The sequence below is a fragment of the Rutilus rutilus genome (genome assembly GCF_951802725.1).
Source record: "Rutilus rutilus genome assembly, chromosome: 10".
Lineage (NCBI taxonomy): Eukaryota > Metazoa > Chordata > Actinopteri > Cypriniformes > Leuciscidae > Rutilus > Rutilus rutilus.
Window position 1 is genome coordinate 37,966,063 of NC_140215.1, and position 26,242 is coordinate 37,992,304.

Genomic DNA, 26,242 nt, shown 5'->3' on the forward strand with positions numbered 1-26,242 from the left:
CAAGGCACACATAAGAAATAATGAGAAAATATTTGTATTGAGTTTAACAGGGAATATTATATAATCTTCAAGCTCAGCACTTACTCAACCATAATCTGAACATGTTATTTCACTGTGTGGTTTTGTTTTTGGGTTTGTTCACGTTATGTTTCCTTGTCTGTGTCATATTGTCATTGTTTCATTGTTCACAGGTGTCCCTTGTCTAGTCATTAGTCTTGTGTGTATTTTAGCCCTCATGTTTGCCATGTGTTTTTGTCTAGTATTGTTAGCTGTAAACCACTGCTTGTAAGTTCATGTTTTTCATGCCTTTTGGTTCATGTTTGTTTTTGTTATAAATAAACTGCACTTGAGTTCTCTCAACTTGCCTCCAGTGGATCTTTACACACTGACAGAAGCTCAGCTGTAGTATTAATGTAAAAAAGAGAAAGTAAGAGACTCTATAACATCTCAGTGTTTTTGATTGACCATGCAGCTCAAAGCATTATGGGTAGAATCTCTCTACAATCTATCCTGCTTCATCAACACAGTTTCACTGATGATCCAATAAAAATCCCAAACCCAGGATAGAGCGGTTGAGTGAATGTGGTCTGGACTGTGTGGATGAGGCTCATCGTGTCAGAGACGCTGTAGAAGGACAGAGTTCCTGCACTGTGATCCACATACACTCCTATTCTACCGTGATCCACACACACTCCTGTTCTACTGCTGATGGACTCTACAGGGAGTTTAGTCTCTATGTTATTGTGTTTGAATGTGTAACTGGAGGAAAAGCAGATCAAACTCCAGGACTGATCATTAGATCCAAACCAACACTCTTTACCCAATCCCTTCCTGCTGATGCTCTTATATGACACTGATATAGACACACCACCACTCCACTCAATCTCCCAGTAACAGCGTCCACACACACTCTCTCTACACAACACCTGCCACACATTATCAAATCTGTCTGGATGATCAGGATACGACTGAAGCTTTGGGTAAGTGTAAGTAATCACTCTGTTCCTGTCAGACAGACGGAGGCGTTTATTCACTGTGTTCAGATCCAGAGTGAGCTGATGGGAATCTGATGGAGATAAAACACATCAGAATCAGGAATTATGAATCTGTCTGATCTTTTAATGTAACTTAACACTTCATGTTCAATATATCATCAGTGTCTCAGTGCAGTTTACCAGATATCCTGAGCAAATCATCATTTACATGATCAACTCTAAAACTCTTCTGTCATGTTTTCTTTCACTTCTCCAGGAAGAACATGAACACACTCAGTGAGTTTTTCTGCTTGTTTTCTCAGTGACTTACATTGTAGGAAGTCGTTCCTGGTCCTGGGAACAATGTTGGAGAAAGTGACTGTGGAAATCAACAGACATGAAGAGTGTGATTATCATGTCAAGAGAAAATGATCCCTGCATCCGTTCCTAAGACATTTCTAATATGATCTTCTACATGATCTGAGATGATGGAGGATCATTTCTGAGAGCAGAATCTCCAGGACTTTACCTCTGTCAGAGATCTTCTTCAGCTCCTCTTTGCAGAAATCCTCCAGTTTGACTCTCAGCTGACGGACAGATTCTCTCACGCCATCAAAAGAGGAGAGAGAACTGAAGAGATTGTCATTTACGTCTGTAGATTCAGGAGGAGCTGAGAGAGACTGGAAACTCTAGAGAAAACAGAAATCAAAGCTCATCACCGCCACACTTCATCAATAACCTGGGCTGCGTTTCCCAAAAGCATCGTAACTTAAGTAGCACTTAAAAATTATCTTAGATCTACGAGTGCTCTGGAGTAATCGTAAATCCCTAAGTGCATCGTAAGAAGACTGAGTTATGAGGTCACCTGCAGGACAACCGGCAGATTACACCTTTATTCAAGTGAAATGTAATTATAAGGTTTTGATTGTACTTTAAGTTTATTGTACACTTTATTACTCGTTTTTTGTTTAAATGAATTTCTAAATTAAATAATTAAAAAGGGCAGAAAACAAAAACAAAAAAAATGGAAATAATTTAATCCATTAATTTTAATCTCAATTAAATGAATGAACATTTTTTTTTATAAAAGATGACATGCTTCAAAGACTGGGAAAAATAGGGATGAACTAAAAAAATCTGTCAATGACTTGTACCATGTATTGGGCATTTCTTGGTTGGCCATCATGTGGCCCCATCATGCCATCTTTGACCTCCTCCTCCTCCTCCACCACCTCTTCATCTTATTCCTCCCTATAAGGACACTCTCATATGTCCTGACTACAACTACAAAGATTCTCAAACTGCTGAGGTGTGTGGCTGCAGTCTGGACAACAGAAGATGGAGGCTGAGACCTGTTTGGAGGACTAGGAGATGTGCTGGGAGATGGCAGATGAAACTGATAGTTCCTCTGAGCATGAAGGACCTGACTCAGGCTCAGGTTGAGTTACCCCTACTCCTCCATGGATGTCAATACCACCACAAATGCCATCTGAAGCACTTGTGCCAAATGACAAGGCCTTTTCTTCCTCTGCTGTGAAAAGGGAGGACTCATTGGGCCCACCACCTGTTTTATTAAATGTTGTCCTCTGCAGTGCCCTTTTCCTTTTAGCAAGGCTTGCCACTTCTTCCTGACCTCCTTCCCTGATCTTTTTATGCCCCTAGTTGCAGTCAGTTTTCTAGCAATATCCTCCTAAATGTTTTGTTTTTATTTATTTGTTTGACTGCCCTTAAACCTGCTGAAAATAAAACGTTTGGATAGCTCCACCTCATATAAAATGACATTAATCTCCCTCTTTTTTTTTTTGGTTCAGCCATTTTGCTGGTGTCTCCACCCGAAGGTTTGTGCTTTTTATAGATTTCAAAATACAAGCGTGTGCTACAATTACGAGCCATTCTACAAGGTGACATTTCAGCACTTGACAAAAGGACAGCGACTCTTAAGTAGCACTTAAAGCACAGCTGCGAACGATCGTGCTAAGTGCATTTTTGTGAAACGTTCATAAAGTCGCTCGTAGAAAATCCTCGTAAGTGCTAAGATCCATCGTTATCTGGAAACGCAGCCCTGCTCTACTGTCAGATTTGTGCGGCTCTTGTTGATCTTTAGTAACTCTCCTCAATCCAGCACTTTCACAGCATCAGCTTCATTCTTCTCATATTCATTATGTGACATTAGAGACACACGTTCTAGCGTTTGCCTTTTACACTATATGTGAACTTCCTAGGAAATCAATTTAAGCTCAATATTAGCTTGAGAAATACATGATTTTAATTAGAAATACTGCGATCATAAATCGAAATTTAGTGTGTTTTGAAATTATATATTTAAGAAATTAATTGGCAGAATAAACCAAATAATTAAAAATAAATTCCAGAAAACACAAAAGTGATTAATTTAGATGTGGAAATAAAATCGAGAGGTCAGTAATATACCAACATCTCTCTCATATTAAATATTTTAAATAATCATATTATTATCCTGATAAAACGCATCAATCTCGGTCTTAGCTGTATTATATTATGTAAATCGGACTCTAAAAAGTTAAATTACATTCTTTAATGGGAATGTCATTAAAGCCTTTGTTTCATTCACAGAATTAAAGGGCAAACTTTGCTAAATTCATATTTGTGTGATGGAAAGGCATTAATATGTGATATTTTTGCCTTTGTTCATTTAATTTACTATGAAAAAGTAAAGAACAATACTGTTGTATTATCAAATGAAATAATATAACATTTCTCCTTTTATTCTAAACATTGTCCATTTATTTTTCGTTGAATACATCGTGTGTCTAGAGATTGGCTTTATTTAAAAGCACACTGTATTGATTTTGACATGGAGTGAATACAGAGCGAGGTTTTCTATCAGTGATCGGGCAGCGAGTGATGAGGAGAGAGAAATGATCAACTAGAAATCTCTATAGAAAATAAACTGAACAATCAATTTACTATAAATGAGTTTAGATTTGGATACTGTGCACTGGAACCTGTCAAACTTTCAGTGCTAACAAACTACGCTGATCCACCGATGCTAATGTTGTTCCTACAACCAAGAGCAGAAAAAAGAATGAATGTACATCAGTTGGGACTCATTTCAATGCTAAGAAACAACTTATTTATATAAAGCCAGACCTGTTGCTGTCTGCGTTTCCACTGCGGTCTAAAGTACCATCAAGATTAGGCAAATAATCCAGTGACGTAGGACTGCGAGCTACTTTACAGTTCCCGCTGGATTTGATCCTCTGAATTTAAGCTTAAAGGGATACTCACTTTTTTCGGAAATAAGCTTATTTTACATCTCCCCCAGAGTTAAACAGTTGAGTTTTACCGTTTTAGAATCCATTCAGCCGAACTCCGGGTCTGACGGTACCACTTTTAGCATAGCTTAGCACAGATCATTGATTCTGATGAGTCCAGTAGCATTTCTTTCAAAATGACCAAAGAGTTTCAATATTTTTCCTATTTAAAACTTGACTCTTCTGTGGTTAAACCGTGTACTAAGATCGACGGAAAATGAAAAGTTGCGATTTTCTAAGCCTATATGGCTAGGAACTACTCTCATTCCAGCGTAATAATCAAGGAACTGTGCGGCTGTACCATGGGTGCAGCAGGCGTAATGATATGACGCAGCGCCTGAAAATAGTCCGCAGCTCGGTAACTTCTTCCAACGTGACCGGGACTAAGTTTGTCTAACCTATTAGACCTATTTTCAGGCGCTGCGTCATATCATTACGCCTGCTGCACCCATGGTACAGCCGCACAGTTCCTTGATTATTACGCCGGAATGAGAGTAGTTTCGCCGGAATGGTCATTTTGAAAGAAATGCTACTGGACTCATCAGAATCAATGATCTGTGCTAAGCTATGCTAAAAGTGGTACCGTCAGACCCGGAGTTCGGCTGAATGGATTCTAAAACGGTAAAACTCAACTGTTTAACTCTGGGGGAGATGTAAAATGAGCATATTTCCGAAAAAAGTGGAGTATCCCTTTAAAGGGTAACTAAACCCCTGGTCAGAGCCTGACTCCACCCACTGGCAATATTTGAAAAATGCTAGAAAAGTGGGCAGACCCCAGCGGAGATAGAGGGGACGAACCGTGAGCGGGGGGGCGTGCACCTGAGACCCACTGTCAGACTCTCTAAAATGGAGAGTGACTCACAGGGTCGCGAGACGACGTAAATTCCATGCATCTGATGAGTTTTATCGAGTTGATGTCAATAGCGCGCGCTCTCTATAGGCATTTTCATATTTTGCCGCTATGTGAAAAAATCCAGCAAAATGCGCTGGCGCGTTTGTCAACCCCAGAGGATTAACTTTAGCCTAACCATAAATTGTGATTAAAATATATATGATCACTCACATCAAGACGCCGCTGCGGTGGTGGAGTCCATGCAGGAAGAGCAGCGTTTGGCACTGCGTCGCTGTTCAGCGCGAGCTGTGTGGAGAAGCCCATTTCCACCTATATTGCGTTGGAAAAGCAATTCCGCGTAAAATGCAGGTTTCACACTCACGGTCTTCCAGGCCACGCATTCAACCACTGGCGCCTAATTTCCAAGTCTGCTGGAAAGCTGTGCAGTTGCCACGAACAACACTACACCTACCACTGTACTAAATACAGATAAATCTACGCTAGTTCATCCAAGGGCGTGGTGAGCTCGTAGCAAGGGCGTGGTGAGCTGGAACCTGCTTACGTCACGCAGTACCGCAACATCCAATAGGAAAATTCAACTGCAGTAGCCACCGTTCAACCTGAAGAGGGCAGACGTTTTTACACCATATATTGTAGAATTAAAACACTTTATACCCAAATGTCAAAAAAGTTACTCGAATCAATGACCAGCACTAATAAAGCCCCATTCTTACAGATCATTAACTAAAAAAAGTTGGTTTAGGGTTTAGTTACCCTTTAATAAAGCCTGAACCTCGTCGTCGGTCCATCGGTTGTATTTTTTAAACTACATTGTTGATTCGAATATCAAACAACTGTTACTGCACGTACTGCAACAGATTTTTGAACTCTTTGTTTTAAAAAATGGTGGTTGAAATAAAAATGCTGCGTGGAGTCAACCAATCAGCATGTTCAGCGCCGAAGTCCCACCCCCGAAAGTTCCTGAACTTTGAGAAAGTACTACCTCCCGGATACCCTGGTTCCTGCGGTGGAAACGCGGCTTAATTTGTAAAAAAAGAAGAAAAAAAAAAAGAAGAAAAAAAGAAGAAAAAAGTACCATATCAATGCTTAGAAACGTTGCTATTTAGGTTTTGAGTGTGTACGTTTTGGGAAGGGGCAAAAATTTTCAGAAACGGCCCTGGTCTCATTGTAGACTTTAGTAGATTCGCTCAGGAAAAGCAGTTCAAAATGTACGAGCAGATTGAACATTATTTATTTTTTTATTTTTTTATAACTTTTGAGCAGTTAATGACACTGAAATCCACAAGGACTCTTAGGACACGATCCCAAGGTCATGTTTTGTGTGGTTTCAGTATGTTGAAGCATTGCTAATATACCGACTTCATGTTTAGGGTCTTCATGGTCAAATTTATCAACGTTTTAAAGGCAAACAATTATGAAAATACTGTCAATTCTGTATAAGTTTTAAAATCATCTGATGCAACTTTGATGAATATTACTCAAATTGCTCCCATCAAGTTCATGGATTTCACCATTATATAAGAAATCAGAAGGAAAAATGAGGTAAAAAAGTTAAAATTTGTGAGTGAAGATGATCAGATGAGAGTCTGACTGATGATTATATAATAACCGAACACACAGATCAACACTTCAGTCAGCAGCTCATTCTGCCCTCATGAAATGTTTCTCTGTGAGTCTCTTGCTCTTGTCCACTATGATCCTGGGCCCATATATATAAAACTTCTCAGAGAGGCTCTTAAGAATAAGTCTCAAGCTTTGACTTAAGTGTCACAAAAGTCTTAGTAAAAAGTAGGACTTCTCTAAGAGTTGGAGACTTTTATAATGAAGCTAAAAGCAAATTTCAGCAAAGTCTAAAGGTCGTTGCACACTGAGTCCGAAAATTTGTTTGCGTTTCTTCGTATTCGTGATTTGGCTCTGAATTGTCAAAACACCATTTAAAATGCTTGCTACTGATGCGGAAAACGGACGAAAGTTTCGAAGGCCGAAATTATACACACTGAAAGCTCTTAAGAATCAGTCTTAAGGTCCATGCACACTGAGTCACAATCACGCGATAATCGCGATTGACAAAACATGAAGGTCAGATTTATTTTTTAACGTGCGATTAATTTTGGACGCGAATTTCGGACTCAGTGTGAAGGCAGTGTAAGACTGATTCTTAAGTGCTTTCTGAAGTGGCACTAAAGTGATGCAAACTAAGGACTACAATGATGTCAACCTAAAGATGACTTGACTTGAAATAATTTTGTCAGATAAATACCTTAACCAGAGGTGGGCACAAATACATCAAAAACTATTTTGTTACAAACTACAAATACTGGCTCATGAAATGTAACAAAATAAAATACAAAATACTGATGTGAAAAATGTATTTAAATAAAATACAAGTAATTAGTATTTTGAAAATACTAAAATACTCCCACAATAATCTTGTCTTTTTTTTTATTACTGAAAGGTCAATAACACAAATAGTAGCAATAAAACAAATATGAGAAATGTGTAAATTCAAAATGGCGAAGTAGCAAAATAAAAAAGCATGGGCATTTCACTAAATGAGGTTTTATTTAACAAAGTTCGGGAGGAGCAGGTTCAGATAATTAACCAAATTATGCACAGCTGGAGATTAATCAGTAATCAACTCAATGACAGAGTATAAATTCACAGCAGACCTATCTGTTCATTGAAAGTTTGTCAGCATCCCTCCTCCACCCCATCTCCTCACTTCCAGTTCCATCTACACTTCCAGTTCCATCTACACTTACCAACTGGGGGGAGTACTTTGGGTTCGGGCCTAACTCCGAGCTCGGAGCCCTCCCCCCGGACAGCACGCCAAATACGCATAAACTTATTGTATTAATTATATGTAGATGTGAACTCGTGAAATCTCTACAGGGCCTGAAATAGCTCCCTCTGACGTAAATGGCATGTATAGCTAAGTTCACATCAATGGTGTGGTAGGATGCCCTTAATAGCAAAACGTGTTTGATGTAGGCTACGTAGCCATATTATCACTGTTACTCTACTCGTGCATTAAGGCTTGAATAAGCGTAGAGAGACATTTCCTCACCACTGGCTAAGGGAGGGGAAACAGCCATAAATCTACCCACTGCGGAATGTTACGTCCGAGTGACGTAATTTTGATGTAATTTTGGGACGTCCAAATTCGGTCCATTGAAAGGGTTGTTTTGTGACGCCAGGCGACGTCTTTTTTCAACGTCTTCCGCACGTCTAATGTTGACGTCAGTCCGCAAAAGTTTGTTTGTGGGAAGAAGGAAGGAGACGGGGTTTGGCTTGCTGTGGATCGTGTGTTTTATTAGATAAGTCTTTTCCAAACAATAATAGCGCTCAGTGCGCTCAAACAAAACAGCAGCTTCTTTAGGCTTCTCCTCATGAGACGACAGGCAGACACACACACACTTCTTGTTCTTGCATTCCCTGAGAATCGAACCCGTGATCTTAGCGTTACAAGCACCAACGCTCTACTGTTTGAGCTACAAGTTGAATTTGCTCAGCAAGTTACTCTGGTGTCAAGAAATGGAGCTCATTAAATATGCCCCTCGATCTGAGCTGCACCAATCACATCGGGTTATCTGATATAGGCGCCGGGCCAGATGTGAGCTAAACAGATGACGACAGCGCTGTGACGTCGAAGTCATTAGTAAACATTGCAAGATGCCTATGCCTGAATAGCAGTTGTTTGAAACGGCTTTGGCCGCTACAATGAACGAGTTAGACTTGGCTTTTTATCTAAAAGAGGAACAGAAGACGGCGCTCGAATCGTTCCTTTGCAAGAAGGATGTTTTTGCTGTTTTGCCGACCGGATACGGTAAGAGTATAATCTACCAGTTAGCTCCGCTGGTAGCTAAGCGTATGGGGTTTATTGTTGTGATTGGTCGTAGTAGTGTTATCCAGTTGCGGGCAGTGAGATTTTCAAATGCATGCTTGGTGCCGCCCCTCGAGCTGGCCGATTTTCATTGACCGACGCCAGACCATTAATCTTTCAGGTTTAGGTCTGGATTTCCAAGCTACAGGGTGTCATGTGATTTTCGTGCATCTAACCTGGACATTGCCATTGCCAACATCAGACCGAAAATATGGCAGAATCATTTACTATAGTGATAAGCATATGGTGATTTTTCTTAAGAATTTAAGTATTTGAAATACTCTAAATACACTCCCTCAAAATATTTTGTTACAAACTACATTTTATTTTTTCCACACCTGCAAAATACAAATTACAAAATACACTAAAGTAATTAAATACGTATTTAAAATACATTTAATTGAAATACTGCCCATGTCTGACCTTTACTAAGTTTACTGTTTTGTTCTTCCCTCATATTTTAAAATATTTAAAAAATATAAATATAAAAAAAAAATCCTCATAATTTGATGGTTTAAGCAAACTTGTAGGGTCATTTAAAAATGACCACTACTGTATGTTTTGTGTGGTCAGTGCCACAATAGTGCTATTTCAGACCCTGGTTACTGTGGACTGATGAGCTCAAGTCATCACCGGTGCACTGCTACTTTTTACCGTCGTCAAAAAATTTGTTATTACTTTCATTTCTGCAGTTAGAGCATTGATTTGTAGAGTGGGAGAAGCTATTCAATTTCTTAAAGATCTGTTACAAAAATAATTCCTTGATGATCAAGCTTTTATCGTTTGATCAACTCTGTCATCATTTAACTCCAATACATTATGGGCCCTATTTTAATGATCTAAGCTCATGGTCTAAAGCACACGGCGCAAGTGCACTTAGAGCGTGTCCGAATACACTTTTCCCAGTTTAACGACGGGAAAAATGTTCGCGCGTTGTGGACCCGCCTATAGGCGCATATTAGTAACGCGCTCTTTAAATAACAAAAAAAATACATTGTCCTGTTCTTCTCGATCTCTGTTACCTGCAGGAAATGTATGTGATCCTGTGTGTGTGAAAGCTGCTCCAGCTCAGCGTCTCTCCTCCTCAGATCATTGATCTCCTGCTCCAGTCGCTCCAGTCGTTCTTCAGCTCGACTCACTGCAGTCTTTTCCTGATCTCTGATCCGCTGTGTCGCCTCAGAGCGGCTTCTCTCAATGGAGCGGATGAGCTCAGTGAAGATCCTCTCACTGTCCTCAACTGCTGTGTGTGCAGAGCGCTGTTAGGACCAGAGATGGGCATAAATACATGGAAATGTATTTAAAATACAAATACAAAATACTGTGTGAAAATTTTTTATTTAAATACAAATACAGTATTTTGTATTTTGAAAATACACAAAATACATGTGAAATTGAGCATCCAGTGCAGGAATGGGTCACAGTGAATGAAGAAACTATATAGGCCTACTGACTTTTCATTCCTAACCTCATCTCTTTCTTTCTTTCTTTCTTTCTTTCTTTCTTTCTTTCTTTCTTTCTTTCTTTCTTTCTTTCTGGCAATTACAAATAAACTTATGCAAAATAGCAGCCATTTATATACTTATTTCTGGTTACAATGTAGTCTATTACTTGTGGTGAACACTATTAAAAAATTCATACTGTGTGTAAAACTGTGGGAACCTTTTCTGCTATCTAGCAAAGAATATGGATGGGCAATATGACCAAAATCTCAATTTTACATAAGCTGAATTTCAAACTCTTTTGAGTATTGTTTTGTTGTTGCAGGTAGTCCAATGCTTTTTTTTCTTTTTTTTTAACACATTTTATTGTTTTTAGACATACAGAATACAGAAACAAGACTGATCAACCGGTCAAGACTGATTGGCTTACGTTATTTTCCCACTTGTCTGTGCTCTTTTATTCTTTCATGTTAACTGAAGTGAATAATGCACTATTTTAACTTTAATCAACAAGTAGAATTGATCATGACATTCTCACCTTATTCCAAAAAAAAAAAAAAAAAAAATTGCTGATCCAATGCCGAGCTAGTGAATGTCTGAACTAGTTGATGCACAAAATCAAAACCCTGATAAAGAGGTTGACTGGCAAGAAGTATTTTATGTATTTTTACATGTATCTGACACACATCACAATCACACAGTGAGCTTCAGTCCTGACTGAGACTTCTCAAACTTCTCTTCTTCTCCAGACTCACCTTATGAGACTCTACAGCCTCTCTCAGCTGCTGAAGATCTTTCTCTCTCTGCTGGATCCTCTGCTGGAACGACCTCTGCGTCTCCTTCAGCTGCTTCTGCAGCACAAACCAATAACACAGATGGCACTTTATACTGTCACTATATCATCATGTGAAGAGTTTTAAAAAAATTGTGTTGATAAATGTTTACGATGTATTTTCACCATATTTTCTGTTAAAGGAACACTCCACCGTTTTTTGAAATAGGGCTTATTCATATTCTTTCCTACATTTAGATAGGTGGGTAAATGCATTTTTTTTCTCAGTGCATGCATTGTTTTAGTTTGACAGGGTCGGCGCTAGCTTAGCTTAGCACAATGAATGGAATCCTTTGTTGCCAGCTAGCATGTCCTGAGTAAAAGTGATAAAAAAAAAATTTTAAACCCACGTAATTACTTCTTGTGGCCTGCGTATTCACAACGAGTACAAATAGCAATGCAGATTAACACTAGGTGATTTCTTAGGCAGATATTGACTTGGGACTATATTATGGGGAAGCACAGGCGAAGCACGGCTACTTAGGCGAAGCACCGCTACTTGGGCGCAGAGATATCATGCAACACATGAAATCCCACGACTTCTGTCAACATACCGGTGTGCAACAAGACAAAACACGGAAGAACAACACGCGTGACCTGCACCGAGTGTCTTCGCTTTTGGATTGTTTTTTTTTGAGAAGTTACAGCTACAGTTACAGCAAACATGGTAATTATCTGCGTAGCTAAAGGTTGTGAGAACAAGCAAAGGACATACACGAATGTAATGTTTCACAGAATTCCATCGAATGTGGAACTGAGAAATAAATGGCTAGCTGCTCTGGAGATCTGTACTTCAACGCCTCTCTACAAAATCAAACAGTATCGTGTTTGCGAAGAGCATTTTGCACCGGAGGACTAGGGCCCAGAAAGACGGTACTACGTCTGAAACATATGGCTGTCCCATCCCATCTATTTTCAAAGCACAGGCAGAACAAAGTGCACATGTAAGTTGTCTTTTATTACTCTTCCTTATGTTAATCTGTGTCTTTATTCGGTTATAAGATAGATGCTGAGAAGCTGTATATAGACTACGGTTCAAATAACGTTAGCCTCCTCTAGTATAACCTCATGTTGAATTCAACCTGTTTAGCATGAACAACCAAACTAATATAAATATCGCTGTTATCGTTACCTGTAAAATGAAATGACTGAGGGCTAAGTTAGCTATATTTCTCTCACCGAGTTAGCCTGGTTCTTTTGACTCAGGAGTTTTAGTATAACTACTAGAGAGGAGGAGGCTACACGCAGTTTACTATACATGAGTCATGTTTAAAATAATCACTTACTCTGTGGACAGCTGTCCATTTGGTCTATTCGGCGTGGGGCGTTTTTTCCAGTTCACTTTATCACACCGGAAAAAAAAAAATCGAGTACTGCCGGATGAATCAACGCCGTGACATCTGCGGTAAAGTTAGCTGTGACACAACTGCGGGCACGCTCATCTTGATCTGACACGTTGAGCCTGGTTATCGATGGCAGAAACTTGTCCCACTCGCCACAGCACAGACACTCTATTTCAGTCGGCATATTCCCCCACATTCACACCACCAGTTCGTGTTGGTGCTCATCCTCACGTCCTCGGGCTGTTGAGCGATCGCAACCTCCTCCTGTCGTTCTATTTCCACTCATTTTCTGTAAACTCTTGTATATAGGTATGGTTCTGGCTCACACAAAATCAGCCATGTTCATCGCCATTCATGTACTGTTGGGAAAATAGCCAGGCAGCTACTATTCACACCGGTTGACGGAAGTCGTGGGATTTCATGTGTTGCGTGATATCTCTGCGCCCAAGTAGCAGTGCTTCGCCTAAGTAGCCGTGCTTCGCCTGTGCTTCCCCATAATATAGTCCCAAGTCAATATCTGCCTAAGAAATCACCTAGTGTTAATCTGCATCGCTATTTGTACTCGTTGTGAATACGCAGGCCACAAGAAGTAATTACGTGTTTTTGTTTTTTTTTATCACTTTTACTCAGGACATGCTAGCTGGCAACAAAGGATTCCATTCATTGTGCTAAGCTAAGCTGGCGCCGACCCTGTCAAACTAAAACAATGCATGCACTGAGACAAAACAGATGTTTGGGCTCTACATTGACCTTCATAGTAGGACAGCTAACTAAATTTTGTAATACATTTTCAGATGAAGGGGTGTTTTTTTTCTTCCACAGTCCCTCAATTACTCTCTGTTCTTGTATGTTTTTAGGCTGACCAGAGGGAGGAAGCGGAGAGAGAATTTGAAAAGACCACTATGGCATTTTTTGTGATTCGTGAAAGAGATGCTCTTAGTCGTGCACTGGACATTTCCATTCTCATTGACGGAGTGGAAGTACTAAATGAGTTGGCCTCTGTTGCATGTGCCTGTGCCATGATGTTTGGACTCATTTATGCATTGAACTTAAAATATCCTGAAGGACCCAAATATACCTTTGAGGCCTTTCAGAAAATAATCATGGACATAGAGAGTAAGCAGATGAGCCGAAGGGTGCAGAACCTCTCTTCAAAGCTGCAGGAGTAAATTTGTTTCCTTTGACCCAGCTACAATGTTCTGCTGATGGTACATTTATTTGAAGATGTTGGACTGTATAAAGCCTTTCATACAAAGTTAACTGTACTACTGTTTACTAAACCTGATTTGTTTTATCTAGGGTTAGTTAAAAAGTTTACCCAAAAATGAAAATTCTTCAAGCTATTCAAGTATTTAACTTTATTTAGTTCAGAGACATTTTATGACAATTATGAGAAAAGTTTCATTTTTGGGTAAACTATTCCATGAAGGTGAAAATACTTTTTTTTTCTACCATTGGCTAATTTGGTAGGTGTTTTATTAAAAGTGTTTGGTTTTACACTGCCCATTTTAAACCAGTTTTTGGGTCAAACTTGTTTTAACTTCAGAAGAACTCTAAAGGTTTGATTGTGTATTCAGTTCTAAGAGACTGTTCTTGGAAAGATTGCATGTTTCTCTTCGAAACCATAACTGCTTCTTATGGTGAATTTACATTATATCCAGTGTGTCTATGTATATGGATACCAAAACAATACTATACACATTGTAGAAATGTTTTATGACAAAAATTTGTCATGTTTATGATGTTTACATTGTTAGACAGTGTATTTGTATGAGGATACTGTACACATTGTAAAATTAAAATTCTGAAAGTAAATAAATGTCTTTATATTACATTAATACATTACATTAATGAGACACTTTTTTCAGTGTATAGTGTTACAATGGGTTGAAGAGGTTAAACCGGATAGTGTGGTAATTTGCTCTGATTAAATCGCTGTTTTGGGAAGCATCCAGTCGAGGAAAAGGGATAGAGATGATCTTATCATAGAACTCTTTCAAAAATGGTTTAGGATCCATAGATATGATAACAGAGAGTTAGATGCTCTTGCTATTAGCATTTCCTGCAGACAAAGCTTGTAAACGATTTGTCTTTGACTTTTTTTTCTTTTTCTTTTTATATATTAGTACTTTGTATGTAAGCTATTTAACCTGTAGTTAATAAAAATATATTTAACTGAAACTAAAAAGTTCTCCTGCCAAAAGTCTCAGAGATTGAGCTGAACTGAACACGTAGAAGTCTTCTGTGACCTATTTACTGTAAATATGAAAATTCAAATGCTTATGATTTAGGACAGATTTGACTTTAACCTTATTAACCTGATAATCAAAATTAGGTAAAAGGTGTTTAAAAATTATGCACCATAAAACAATACATATACACACACATATACATATACACACACATATACACAAGGCACACATAAGAGATGATGAGACAAAACAATATTTTTATTGAGTTTAGCAGGGAATATTATATCATCTTCAAGCTCAGCACTTACTCAACCATAATCTGAACATGTTATTTCACTGACAGAAGCTCAGCTGTAGTATTAATGTAATAAAGAGAAAGTAAGAGACTCTATAACATCTCAGTGTTTATGATTGACCATGCAGCTCAAAGCATTATGGGTAGAATCTCTCTACAATCTATCCTGATTCATCAACACAGTTTCACTGATCCATAAACCCTAAACCCAGGATAGAGCGGTTGAGTGAATGTGGTCTGGACTGTGTGGATGAGGCTCATCGTGTCAGAGACGCTGTAGAAGGACAGAGTTCCTGCACTGTGATCCACATACACTCCTATTCTCCTGTGATCCACACACACTCCTGTTCTACTGTGATCCACACACACTTCTATTCTCCTGCTAATGGGCTTTACAAGGAGTTTAGTCTCTATGTTATTGTGTCTGAATGAGTAACTGGAGGAATAGCAGATCAAACTCCAGGACTGATCATTAGATCCAAACACACACTCTATACCCGATCCCTTCCTGCTGATGCTCTTATATGACACTGATATATCCACACCATTAATCCACTCAATCTCCCAGTAACAGCATCCACACACACTCTCTCTACACAACACCTGCCACACATCATCAAATCTGTCTGGATGATCAGGATACTGAAGCTTAAGGAAAGTGCCAGTAATCACTCTGTTCCTGTCAGACAGATGGAGGCGTTTATTCACTGTGTTCAGATCCAGATTGAGCTGATGGGAATCTGATGGAGATAAAACACATCAGAATCAGGAATTATGAATCTGTCTGATCTTTTAATGTGTCTGAACTCTTCATGTTCAATATATCATCAGTGTCTCAGTACAGTTTACCAGATATCCTGAGCAAATCATGATTTACATGATCAACTCTAAAACTCTTCTGTCATGTTTTCTTTCACTTCTCCAGGAAGAACATGAACACACTCAGTGAGTTTTTCTGCTTGTTTTCTTAGTGACTTACATTGTAGGAAGTCGTTCCTGGTCCTGGGAACAATGTTGGAGAAAGTGACTGTGGAAATCAACAGACATGAAGAGTGTGATTATCATGTCAAGAGAAAATGATCCCTGCATCCGTTCCTAAGACATTTCTAATATGATCTTCTACATGATCTGAGATGATGGAGGATCATTTCTGAGAGCAGAATCTCCAGGACTTTACCTCTGTCAGAGATCTTCTTCAGCTCCTCTTTGCAGAAATCCTCCAGTTTGTCTCTCATCTGACGGACAGATTCTCTCACGCCATCAAAAGAGGAGAGAGAACTGAAGAGATTGTCATTTACGTCAGTAGATTCAGGAGGAGCTGAGAGAGACTGGAAACTCTAGAGAAAACAGAAATCAAAGCTCATCACCTCCACACTTCATCAATAACCTGGGCTGCGTTTCCCAAAAGCATCGTAAGCCTAAGTAGATAGTAAAAACGATCGTACGACTGATCTTAATATTACGGTCTGTTTCCCAAAAGCATCGTAACTTAAGTAGCACTTTAAAATTATCGTAGATCTATGAGTGCTCTGGAGTAATCGTAAATCCCTAAGTCCATCGTAAGAAGACAGAGTTATGAGGACACCTGCAGGACAACCGGTAGATTACACCTTTATTCAAGTGAAATGTAATTATAAGGTTTTGATTGTACTTTAAGTTTATTGTACACTTTATTACTCGTTTTTGTTTAAATGAATTTCTAAATTAAATAATTAAAAAGGGCAGACAACAAAAACAAAAAAAATATAAATAATTTAATCCAATAATTTTAATCTCAATTAAATGAATGAACAATTTTTTTTATAAAAGATGACATGCTTCAAAGACTGGGAAAAATAGGGATGAACTAAAAAAATCTGTCAATGACTTGTACCATGTATTGGGCATTTCTTGGTTTGCCATCATGTGGCCCCATCATGCCATCTTTGACCTCCTCCTCCTCCTCCTCCTCCTCCTCCTCCTCCTCCACCACCTCTTCATCTTATTCCTCCCTATAAGGACACTCTCATATGTCCTGACTACATCTACAAAGATTCTCAAACTGCTGAGGTGTGTGGCTTCAGTCTGGACAACAGAAGATGGAGGCTGAGGCCTGGGAGGGTTGTTTGGAGGACTAGGAGATGTGCTGGGAGATGGCAGATGAAACTGATGAAGGACCTGACTCAGGCTCAGGTTGAGTTACCCCTACTCCTCCATGGATGTCAATACCACCACAAATGCCATCTGAAGCACCTGTGCCAAATGACAAGGCCTTTTCTTCCTCTGCTGTGAAAAGGGAGGACTCATTGGGCCCACCACCTGTTTTATTAAATGTTGTCCTCTGCAGTGCCCTTTTCCTTTTAGCAAGGCTTGCCACTTCTTCCTGACCTCCTTCCCTGATCTTTTTATGCCCCTAGTTGCAGTCAGTTTTCTAGCAATATCCTCCTAAATGTTTTGTTTTTATTTAACCTGCTGAAAATAATACGTTTGGATAGCTCAACCTCATATAAAATTACATTAATCTCCTCTTTTAGAAAATGTTTTTTTTTTTTTTTTTTTTTGGTTCAGCCATTTTGCTGGTGTCTCCACCCGAAGGTTTGTGCTTTTTATAGATTTCAAAATACAAGCGTGTGCTACAATTACGAGCCATTCTACAAGGTGACATTTCAGCACTTGACAAAAGGACAGTGACTCTTAAGTAGCACTTAAAGCACAGCTGCGAACGATCGTGCTAAGTGCATTTTTGTGAAACGTTCATAAAGTCGCTCGTAGAAAATCCTCGTAAGTGCTAAGATCCATCGTTATCCGGAAACACAGTCCTGCTCTACTGTCAGATTTGTGCGGCTCTTGTTGATCTTTAGTAACTCTCCTCAATCCAGCACTTTCACAGCATCAGCTTCATTCTTCTCATATTCATTATGTGACATTAGAGACACACGTTCTAGCGTTTGCCATTTACACTAAATGTGAACTTCCTAGGAAATCAATTTAAGCTCAATATTAGCTTGAGAAATACATGATTTTAATTAGAAATGCTGTGATCATAAATCGAAATTTAGTGTGTTTTGAAATTATATATTTAAGAAATGAATTGGCAGAATAAACCAAATAATTAAAAATAAATTCCAGAAAACACAAAAGTGATTCATTTAGATGTGGAAATAAAATCGAGAGGTCAGTAATAAACCAACATCTCTCTCATATTAAATATTTTAAATAATCATATTATTATCCTGATAAAACGCATCAATCTCTATCTTAGCTGTATTATATCATGTAAATTGGACTCTAAAAAGTTAAATTACATTCTTTAATGGGAATGTCATTAAAGCCTTTGTTTTATTCACAGAATTAAAGGGCAAACTTTGCTAAATTCATATTTGTGTGATGAAAAGGCATTAATATGTGATATTTTTTGGCTTTGTTAATTTAATTTACTATGAAACGTGAAGTACTAAACACTACTTTATAACTTTTAGTAAAGCACTTTAAGTTTCATTGAAAAAATAATAGGCTACTGTTACATTATTGAAAGTAAAGAAACAATACTGTTGTATTATCAAATGAAATAATATAACATTTCTCATTTTATTCTAAACATTGTCCATTTATTTTTTGTTGAATACATCGTGTGTCTAGAGATTTGCTTTATTTAAAAACACACTGAATTGATTTTGACATGGAGTGAATACAGAGCGAGGTTTTTCATCAGTGATCGGGCAGCGAGTGATGAGGAGAGAGAAATGATCAACTAGAAATCTCTATAGAAGTAAACTGGACAATCAATTTACTATAAATGAGTTTAGATTTGGATACTGTGCACTGGAACCTGTCAAACTTTCAGTGCTAACAAACTACGCTGAACCACCGATGCTAATGTTGTTCCTACAACCAATATGAGAGCAGAAAAAAATAATGAATGTACATCAGTTGGGAATCATTTCAATGTTAAGAAACAACTTATTTATATAAAGCCAGACCTGTTGCTGTCTGCGTTTCCACCGCGGTCTAAAGTACCGTGAAGATTAGGCAAATAGTCCGGTGACGTAGGATTGCGCGCTACTTTACAGTTCCCGCTGGATTTCATCCTCTGAATTTAAGCTTAATAAAGCCTGAACCTCGTCGTCGGTCCACCGGTCGTATTTTTTAAACTACATTGTTGATTCGAATATCAAACAACTGTTAATGCACGTACTGCAACAGATTTTTGTACAAGTCTTTGTTTTAAAAAATGGTGGTTGAAATAAAAATGCTGCGTGGAGTCAACCAATCAAAATGCGGCATGAACTCAACCAATCAGCATGTTCAGCGCCCAAGTCCCACTCCCGAAAGTTCCTGAACTTTGAGAAAGTACTACCTCCCGGATACCCTGGTTCCTGCGGTGGAAACGCGGCTTAATTTGTAAAAAAAAGAAGAAAAAAGAAGAAGAAAAAAGTACCATATCAATGCTTAGAAACGTTGCTATTTAGGTTTGAGTGTGTACGTTTTGGGAAGGGGCAAAAATTTTCAGAAACGGCCCTGGGGTGCGTTTCCCGAAAGCATCATTGGCCAACTATGGTCGCAAGTTCATCGCAATGTCCATTGAACTCTATTGGTAACGACGGAACTTGCGACCATAGTTGGCCAATGATGCTTTCGGGAAACGCAACCCTGGTCTCATTGTAGACTTTAGTAGATTCACTCAGGAAAAGCAGTTCAAAATCTACAGCAGACTGAACATTATTTATTATTATTTTTATTTATTTATTTATTTTTACTTTTGAGCAGTTAATGACACTGAAATTCACAAGGACTCTTAGGACACGATCCCAAGTTCATGTTTTGTGTGGTTTCAGTATGTTGAAGCATTGCTAATATACAGTCTTCATGTTTAGGGTCTTCATGGTCAAATTTATCAACGTTTTAAAGGCAAACAATTATGAAAATACTGTCAATTCTGTATAAGTTTTAAAATCATCTGATGCAACTTTGATGAATATTACTCAAATTGCTCCCATCAAGTTCACGGATTTCACCATTATATAAGAAATCAGAAGGAAAAATGAGGTAAAAAAAGTTAAAATTTGTGAGTGAAGATGATCAGATGAGAGTCTGACTGATGATTATATAATAACCGAACACACAGATCAACACTTCAGTCAGCGGCTCATTCTGCCCTCATGAAATGTTTCTCTGTGAGTCTCTTGCTCAAGTCCACTATGATCCTGGGCCCGTATATATAAAACTTCTCTATATAAAAAAAAGAGAATAGTCTCAAGCTTTGACTTAAGTGTCACAAAATTCTTAGTAAAAAGTAGGACTTCTCTAAGAGTTGGAGACTTTTATAATGAAGCTAAAAGCAAATTTCAGCAAAGTCTAAAGGTCGGTGCACACTGAGTCTGAAAATTTCGTATGCGTTTTTTCGTATTCGTGATTTGGCTCTGAATTGACAAAACACCATTTAAAATGTTTGCTACTGATGCGGAAAATGCAGAAAATCGAACCCGATCCTAATTTTTTTATGATGGACAAAAGTTTTGGAGGCAGTGTGTAAGGCAGAAATTATACACACTGAAAGCTCTTAAGAATCAGTCTTAAGGTCCATGCACACTGAGTCACAATTACGCGATTGACAAAACATGAAGGTCAGATTTATTTTTTAACGTGCGATTATTTTCGGATGCGAATTTCGGACTCAGTGTGAAGGCAGTGTAAGACTGATTCTTAAGTGCTGATTCTTAATGATGCAAACTAAGGACTACAATGATGTCAACCCAAAGATGACTTGACTTGAAATAATTTTGTCAGATACACACCTTCACTAAGTTTAGTGTTTTGTTCTTCCCTCATATTTAAAAATATTTAAAAAATATAAATATATATAAAAAAAATCCTCATAATTTGATGGTTAAAGCAAACTTGTAGGGTCATTTAAAAACAAACTCCACACACCTCTTTTGCCCACTACTGTATGTTTTGTGTGGTCAGTGCCACAATAGTGCTATTTCAGACCCTGGTTACTGTGGACTGATGAGCTCAAGTCATCACCGGTGCACTGCTACCTTTTTACCGTCGTCAAAAAATGAGTTATTACTTTCATTTCTGCAGTTAGAGCATTGATTTGTAGAGTGGGAGAGGCTATTCAATTTCTTAAAGATCTGTTACAAAAAGAATTCCTTGATCAAGCTTTTATCGTTTGATCAACTCTGTCATCATTTAACTCCAATACATAATGGGCCCTATTTTAATGATCTAAGCTCATGGTCTAAAGCGCACGGCGCAAGTGCACTTAGAGCGTGTCCGAATCCACTTTTGCTAGTTTAACGACGGGAAAAATGGTCGCGCGTTGTGGACCCGCCTATAGGTGCATATTAGTAACGCGCTCTTTAAATAACAAAAAAATATATTGTTCTGTTCTTCGCGATCTCTGTTACCTGCAGGAAATGTATGTGATCCTGTGTGTGTGAAAGCTGCTCCAGCTCAGCGTCTCTCCTCCTCAGATCATTGATCTCCTGCTCCAGTCGCTCCAGTCGTTCTTCAGCTCGACTCACTGCAGTCTTTTCCTGATCTCTGATCCGCTGTGTCGCCTCAGAGCGGCTTCTCTCAATGGAGCGGATGAGCTCAGTGAAGATCCTCTCACTGTCCTCCACTGCTGTGTGTGCAGAGCACTGTTAGGACCAGAGATGGGCATAAATACATGGAAATGTATTTAAAATACAAATACAAAATACTGTGTGGAAAAATGTATTTAAATACAAATAGAGTATTTTGTATTTTGAAAATACACAAAATACATGTGAAATTGGGCATCCAGTGCAGGTATGGGTCACAGTGAATGAAGAAACTATATAGGCCTACTGACTTTTCATTCCTAACTTCATCTCTGCTCTCTCTGTCATTCTTTCTTTCTTTCTTTCTGGCAATTACAAATAAACTTATGCAAAATAGCAGCCATTTATATACTTATTTCTGGTTACAATGTAGTCTATTACTTGTGGTGAACACTATTAAAAAATTCGTACTGTGTGTAAAACTGTGGGAACCTTTTCTGCTATCTAGCAAAGAATATGGATGGTCGATATGACCAAAATCTCAATTTTCCTTCACAGTAACAATATCATGGTTTCACAATTCTCAATATCAGTTTTGATTCCACAGCATAAACTGAATTTCAAACTCGTTTGAGTTTTGTTTTGTTTGTTTTGTTTTGTTGTTGCAGATAGTCCAATGCTTTTTAAGTAATGTTATGTTTATTTTATGTAAAGTTTATTTGTTTCTATAAGTTTATTAAAATTAGAAAGTGTATCTAAAATTTTAAATCAGAATTAATTTAGATTCATTTGACACTATTTACCCCTTTTTTATTATTATTTTTTATGTACAATAAAACTAAAAGCTGAAGATGTTTGTGGTGTATCATTCATCAGTGTTTGTTTTTCCACTCCAACATTCCAATAATTCCTGCCCACTAAAAGCTGCACGGATAAATTTGCTTACCCCACAAATAGGCCCATCTATGTAAACGATTTAGAAAAAGTTCCATCAATTCAAACTTTATATCATTTCTATGATATGTAGTGTCATATCACCCAGCCCTAACATGCAGTAATGCTTTAAACACATTTGACAAGTTAGTTGATAAAAATCAACAACCGGTCAAGACTGATTGGCTTAGGCTATTTTCCCACTTGTCTGTGCTCTTTTATTCTTTCATGTTAACTGAAGTGAATAATGCACTATTTTAACTTTAATCAACAAGTAGAATTGATCATGACATTCTCACCTTAAAATCGCTGATCCAATGCCGAGCTAGTGAATGTCTGAACTAGTTGATGCACAAAACCAAAACCCTGATAAAGAGGTTCACTGGCAAGAAGTATTTTATGTATTTTGAAAATACAAAAATACTCATCTTAAATGTATTTAAATACAAATTACATTTGATTTTTTTTCCAAAGGCTTTAAAATACAAAATACAAATTAGTAGTTTGTATTTCAAATACGTATTTTAAATATATGTATCTGACACACATCACAATCACACAGTGAGCTTCAGTGAGTCCTGACTGAGACTTCTCAAACTTCTCTTCTTCTCCAGACTCACCTTATGAGACTCTACAGCCTCTCTCAGCTGCTGAAGATCTTTCTCTCTCTGCTGGATCCTCTGCTGGAACCACCTCTGCGTCTCCTTCAGCTGCTTCTGCAGCACAAACCAATAACACAGATGGCACTTTATACTGTCACTATATCATCATGTGAAGAGTTTAAAAAAAATTGTTTTGATAAATGTTTACGGTGTATTTTCACCATATTTTCTGTTAAAGGAACACTCCACCGTTTTTTGAAATAGGGCTTATTCATATTCTTTCATACATTTAGATAGGTGGGTAAATGCATTTTTGTCTCAGTGCATGCATTGTTTTAGTTTGACAGGGTCGGCGCTAGCTTAGCTTAGCACAATGAATGGAATCCTTTGTTGCCAGCTAGCATGTCCTGAGTAAAAGTGATAAAAAAAAAAAAGTAAACCCACGTAATTACTTCTTGTGGCCTGTGTATTCACAACGAGTACAAATAGCGATGCAGATTAACACTAGGTGATTTCTTAGGCAGATATTGACTTGGGACTATATTATGGGGAAGCACAGGCGAAGCACGGCTACTTAGGCGAAGCACTGCTACTTGGGCGCAGAGATATCACGCAACACATGAAATCCCACGACTTCTGTCAACATACCGGTGTGCAACGAGTCAAAACACAGAAGAACAACACGCGTGACCTGCACCGAGTGTCTTCGCTTTTGGATTGTTTTTTTTTGAGAAGTTACAGCTACAGTTACAGCAAACATGGTAATTATCTGCGTAGCTAAAGGTTGTGAGAACAAGCAAAGGACATACACGAATGTAATGTTTCACAGAATTCCATCGAATGTGGAACTGAGAAATAAATGGCTAGCTGCTCTGGAGATCTGTACTTCAACGCCTCTCTACAAAATCAAACAGTATCGTGTTTGCGAAGAGCATTTTGCACCGGAGGACTAAGTTACTTTGAAAAAATGGAATATGGGCCCAGAAAGATGGTACTACGTCTGAAACATATGGCTGTCCCACTCCCCATCCCATCTATTTTCAAAGCACAGGCAGAACAAAGTGCACATGTAAGTTGTCTTTTATTACTCTTCCTTATGTTAATCTGTGTCTTTATTCGGTTATAAGATAGATGCTGAGAAGCTGTATATAGACTACGGTTCAAATAACGTTAGCCTCCTCTAGTATAACCTCATGTTGAATTCAACCTGTTTAGCATGAACAACCAAACTAAAATAAAAAATGCTGTTATCGTTACCTGTAAAATGAAATGACTGAGGGCTAAGTTAGCTATATTTCTCTCACCGAGTTAGCCTGGTACTTTTGACTCAGGAGTTTTAGTATAACTACTAGAGAGGAGAAGGCTACAAGCAGTTTACTATACATGTGTCATGTTTAAAATAATCACTTACTCTGTGGACAGTTGTCCATTTGGTCTATTCGGCGTGGGGCGTTTTTTCCAGTTCACTTTATCACACCGGAAAAAAAAATCTAGTAACGTTACTGCCGGATGAATCAACGCCGTGACATCTGCGGTAGCTGTGACACAACTGCGGGCACGCTCATCTTGATCTGACATGTTGAGCCTGGTTATCGATGGCAGAAACTTGTCCCACTCGCCACAGCACAGACTCTATTTCAGTCGGCATATTCCCCCACATTCACACCACCAGTTCGTGTTGGTTCTCATCCTCACGTCCTCGGGCTGTTGAGCGATCGCAACCTCCTCCTGTCGTTCTATTTCCACTCATTTTCTGTAAACTCTTGTATATAGGTATGGTTCTGGCTCACACAAAATCAGCCATGTTCATCGCCATTCATGTACTGTTGGGAAAATAGCCAGGCAGCTACTATTCACACCGGTATGTTGACGGAAGTCGTGGGATTTCATGTGTTGCGTGATATCTCTGCGCCCAAGTAGCAGTGCTTCGCCTAAGTAGCCGTGCTTCGCCTGTGCTTCCCCATAATATAGTCCCAAGTCAATATCTGCCTAAGAAATCACCTAGTGTTAATCTGCATCGCTATTTGTACTCGTTGTGAATACGCAGGCCACAAGAAGTAATTACGTGTTTTTTTTTTGTTTTTTTTATCACTTTTACTCAGGACATGCTAGCTGGCAACAAAGGATTCCATTCATTGTGCTAAGCTAAGCTAGCGCCGACCCTGTCAAACTAAAACAATGCATGCACTGAGACAAAAATGCATTTACCCACCTATCTAAATGTATGAAAGAATGTGAATAAGCCCTATTTCAAAAAACGGTGGAGTGTTCCTTTAAGTTAAATGCAAAGCACAAATACGCTCAGCAGTGAAAGTCCACTTGCAGCTGCTGTTCACTTCTGTGACGTCTGCAGTGTGAATGATGTTTCCTGATCATATGGTGCCAGTATAAATAGTGTCAACATTATTTCATCAGTGTGTAGTTTCATACCTGTTTCTCTGTCCTCTGTGCTGCTGCTGATACAGTGTCGTGGTTTTTATGTTCGTCCATCGTACACAGCAAGCATATAAACTTCTGGTCAGTGCGACAGAAAACCTCAAGGAGTTTATCATGTGTTTGGCAGATCATCTCCTGCAGTCGTCCAGTGGCATCCGTCAAATTGTGTCTCTTTCCTTTAAACCAACTCTCATGTTGTTCAAGGTGACTTTGACAGTAAGAGATCAGACACACCAGACAGGACTTGACGGCTTTGTGTTTTCTTCCAGAACAGACGTCACACTGCACATCTCCAGCTCCAGCGTAACAGTCCGCAGGAAGTTTAGTCTTCTTCAGTTTCTCCACCACTTCAGCCAGCATGGTGTTTTTAGCTAAAGCAGGTCTTGGACTGAAGGTCTGTCTGCACTGAGGGCAGCTGTAGACTCTCATCTGATCCTCCTGATCCCAGCAGCCTGTAATACAAATCTTACAGTAACTGTGTCCACAGGAAGTGGTCACTGGATCCTTCAGGAGATCCAGACACACTGAACACATGAACTCATCCTGAGAAAATCTGGCTTCTGCCATTTTACTGCATGAATACTGAGACACAAACACACAACAGCTCAACTGCACTTTAGTTTCTCTTTCTCAAACTCTTCCTGCTTCCTGTTTCTGT

General features: G+C 38.7%; 1 protein-coding gene across 2 annotated transcripts; it reads right to left on the minus strand.

The window, feature by feature from the left end:
• Positions 1 to 16: 16 nt before the first annotated feature.
• On the minus strand, positions 17 to 26,242 carry LOC311298979 (tripartite motif-containing protein 16-like). Of its 2 annotated transcripts, none has more exons than XM_084422365.1 (6): positions 25,579 to 26,235; positions 11,198 to 11,293; positions 10,026 to 10,259; positions 1,504 to 1,663; positions 1,306 to 1,353; positions 17 to 1,066 (listed from the first exon to the last, which is right to left on the minus strand). In XM_084422365.1, the coding sequence occupies exons 1-6, from the start codon at positions 26,149 to 26,151 to the stop codon at positions 519 to 521; spliced, it is 1,659 nt and encodes a 552-aa protein (XP_084278491.1). In that variant the 5' UTR covers positions 26,152 to 26,235; the 3' UTR covers positions 17 to 518. The 2 variants fall into 2 exon arrangements, with proteins under 2 accessions (XP_084278491.1, XP_084278490.1); XM_084422364.1 differs by lacking the exons at positions 17 to 1,066; positions 1,306 to 1,353; positions 1,504 to 1,663; positions 10,026 to 10,259; positions 11,198 to 11,293 and adding exons at positions 15,050 to 15,844; positions 16,084 to 16,131; positions 16,282 to 16,441; positions 21,497 to 21,730; positions 23,167 to 23,262 and having other exon boundaries at positions 25,579 to 26,242.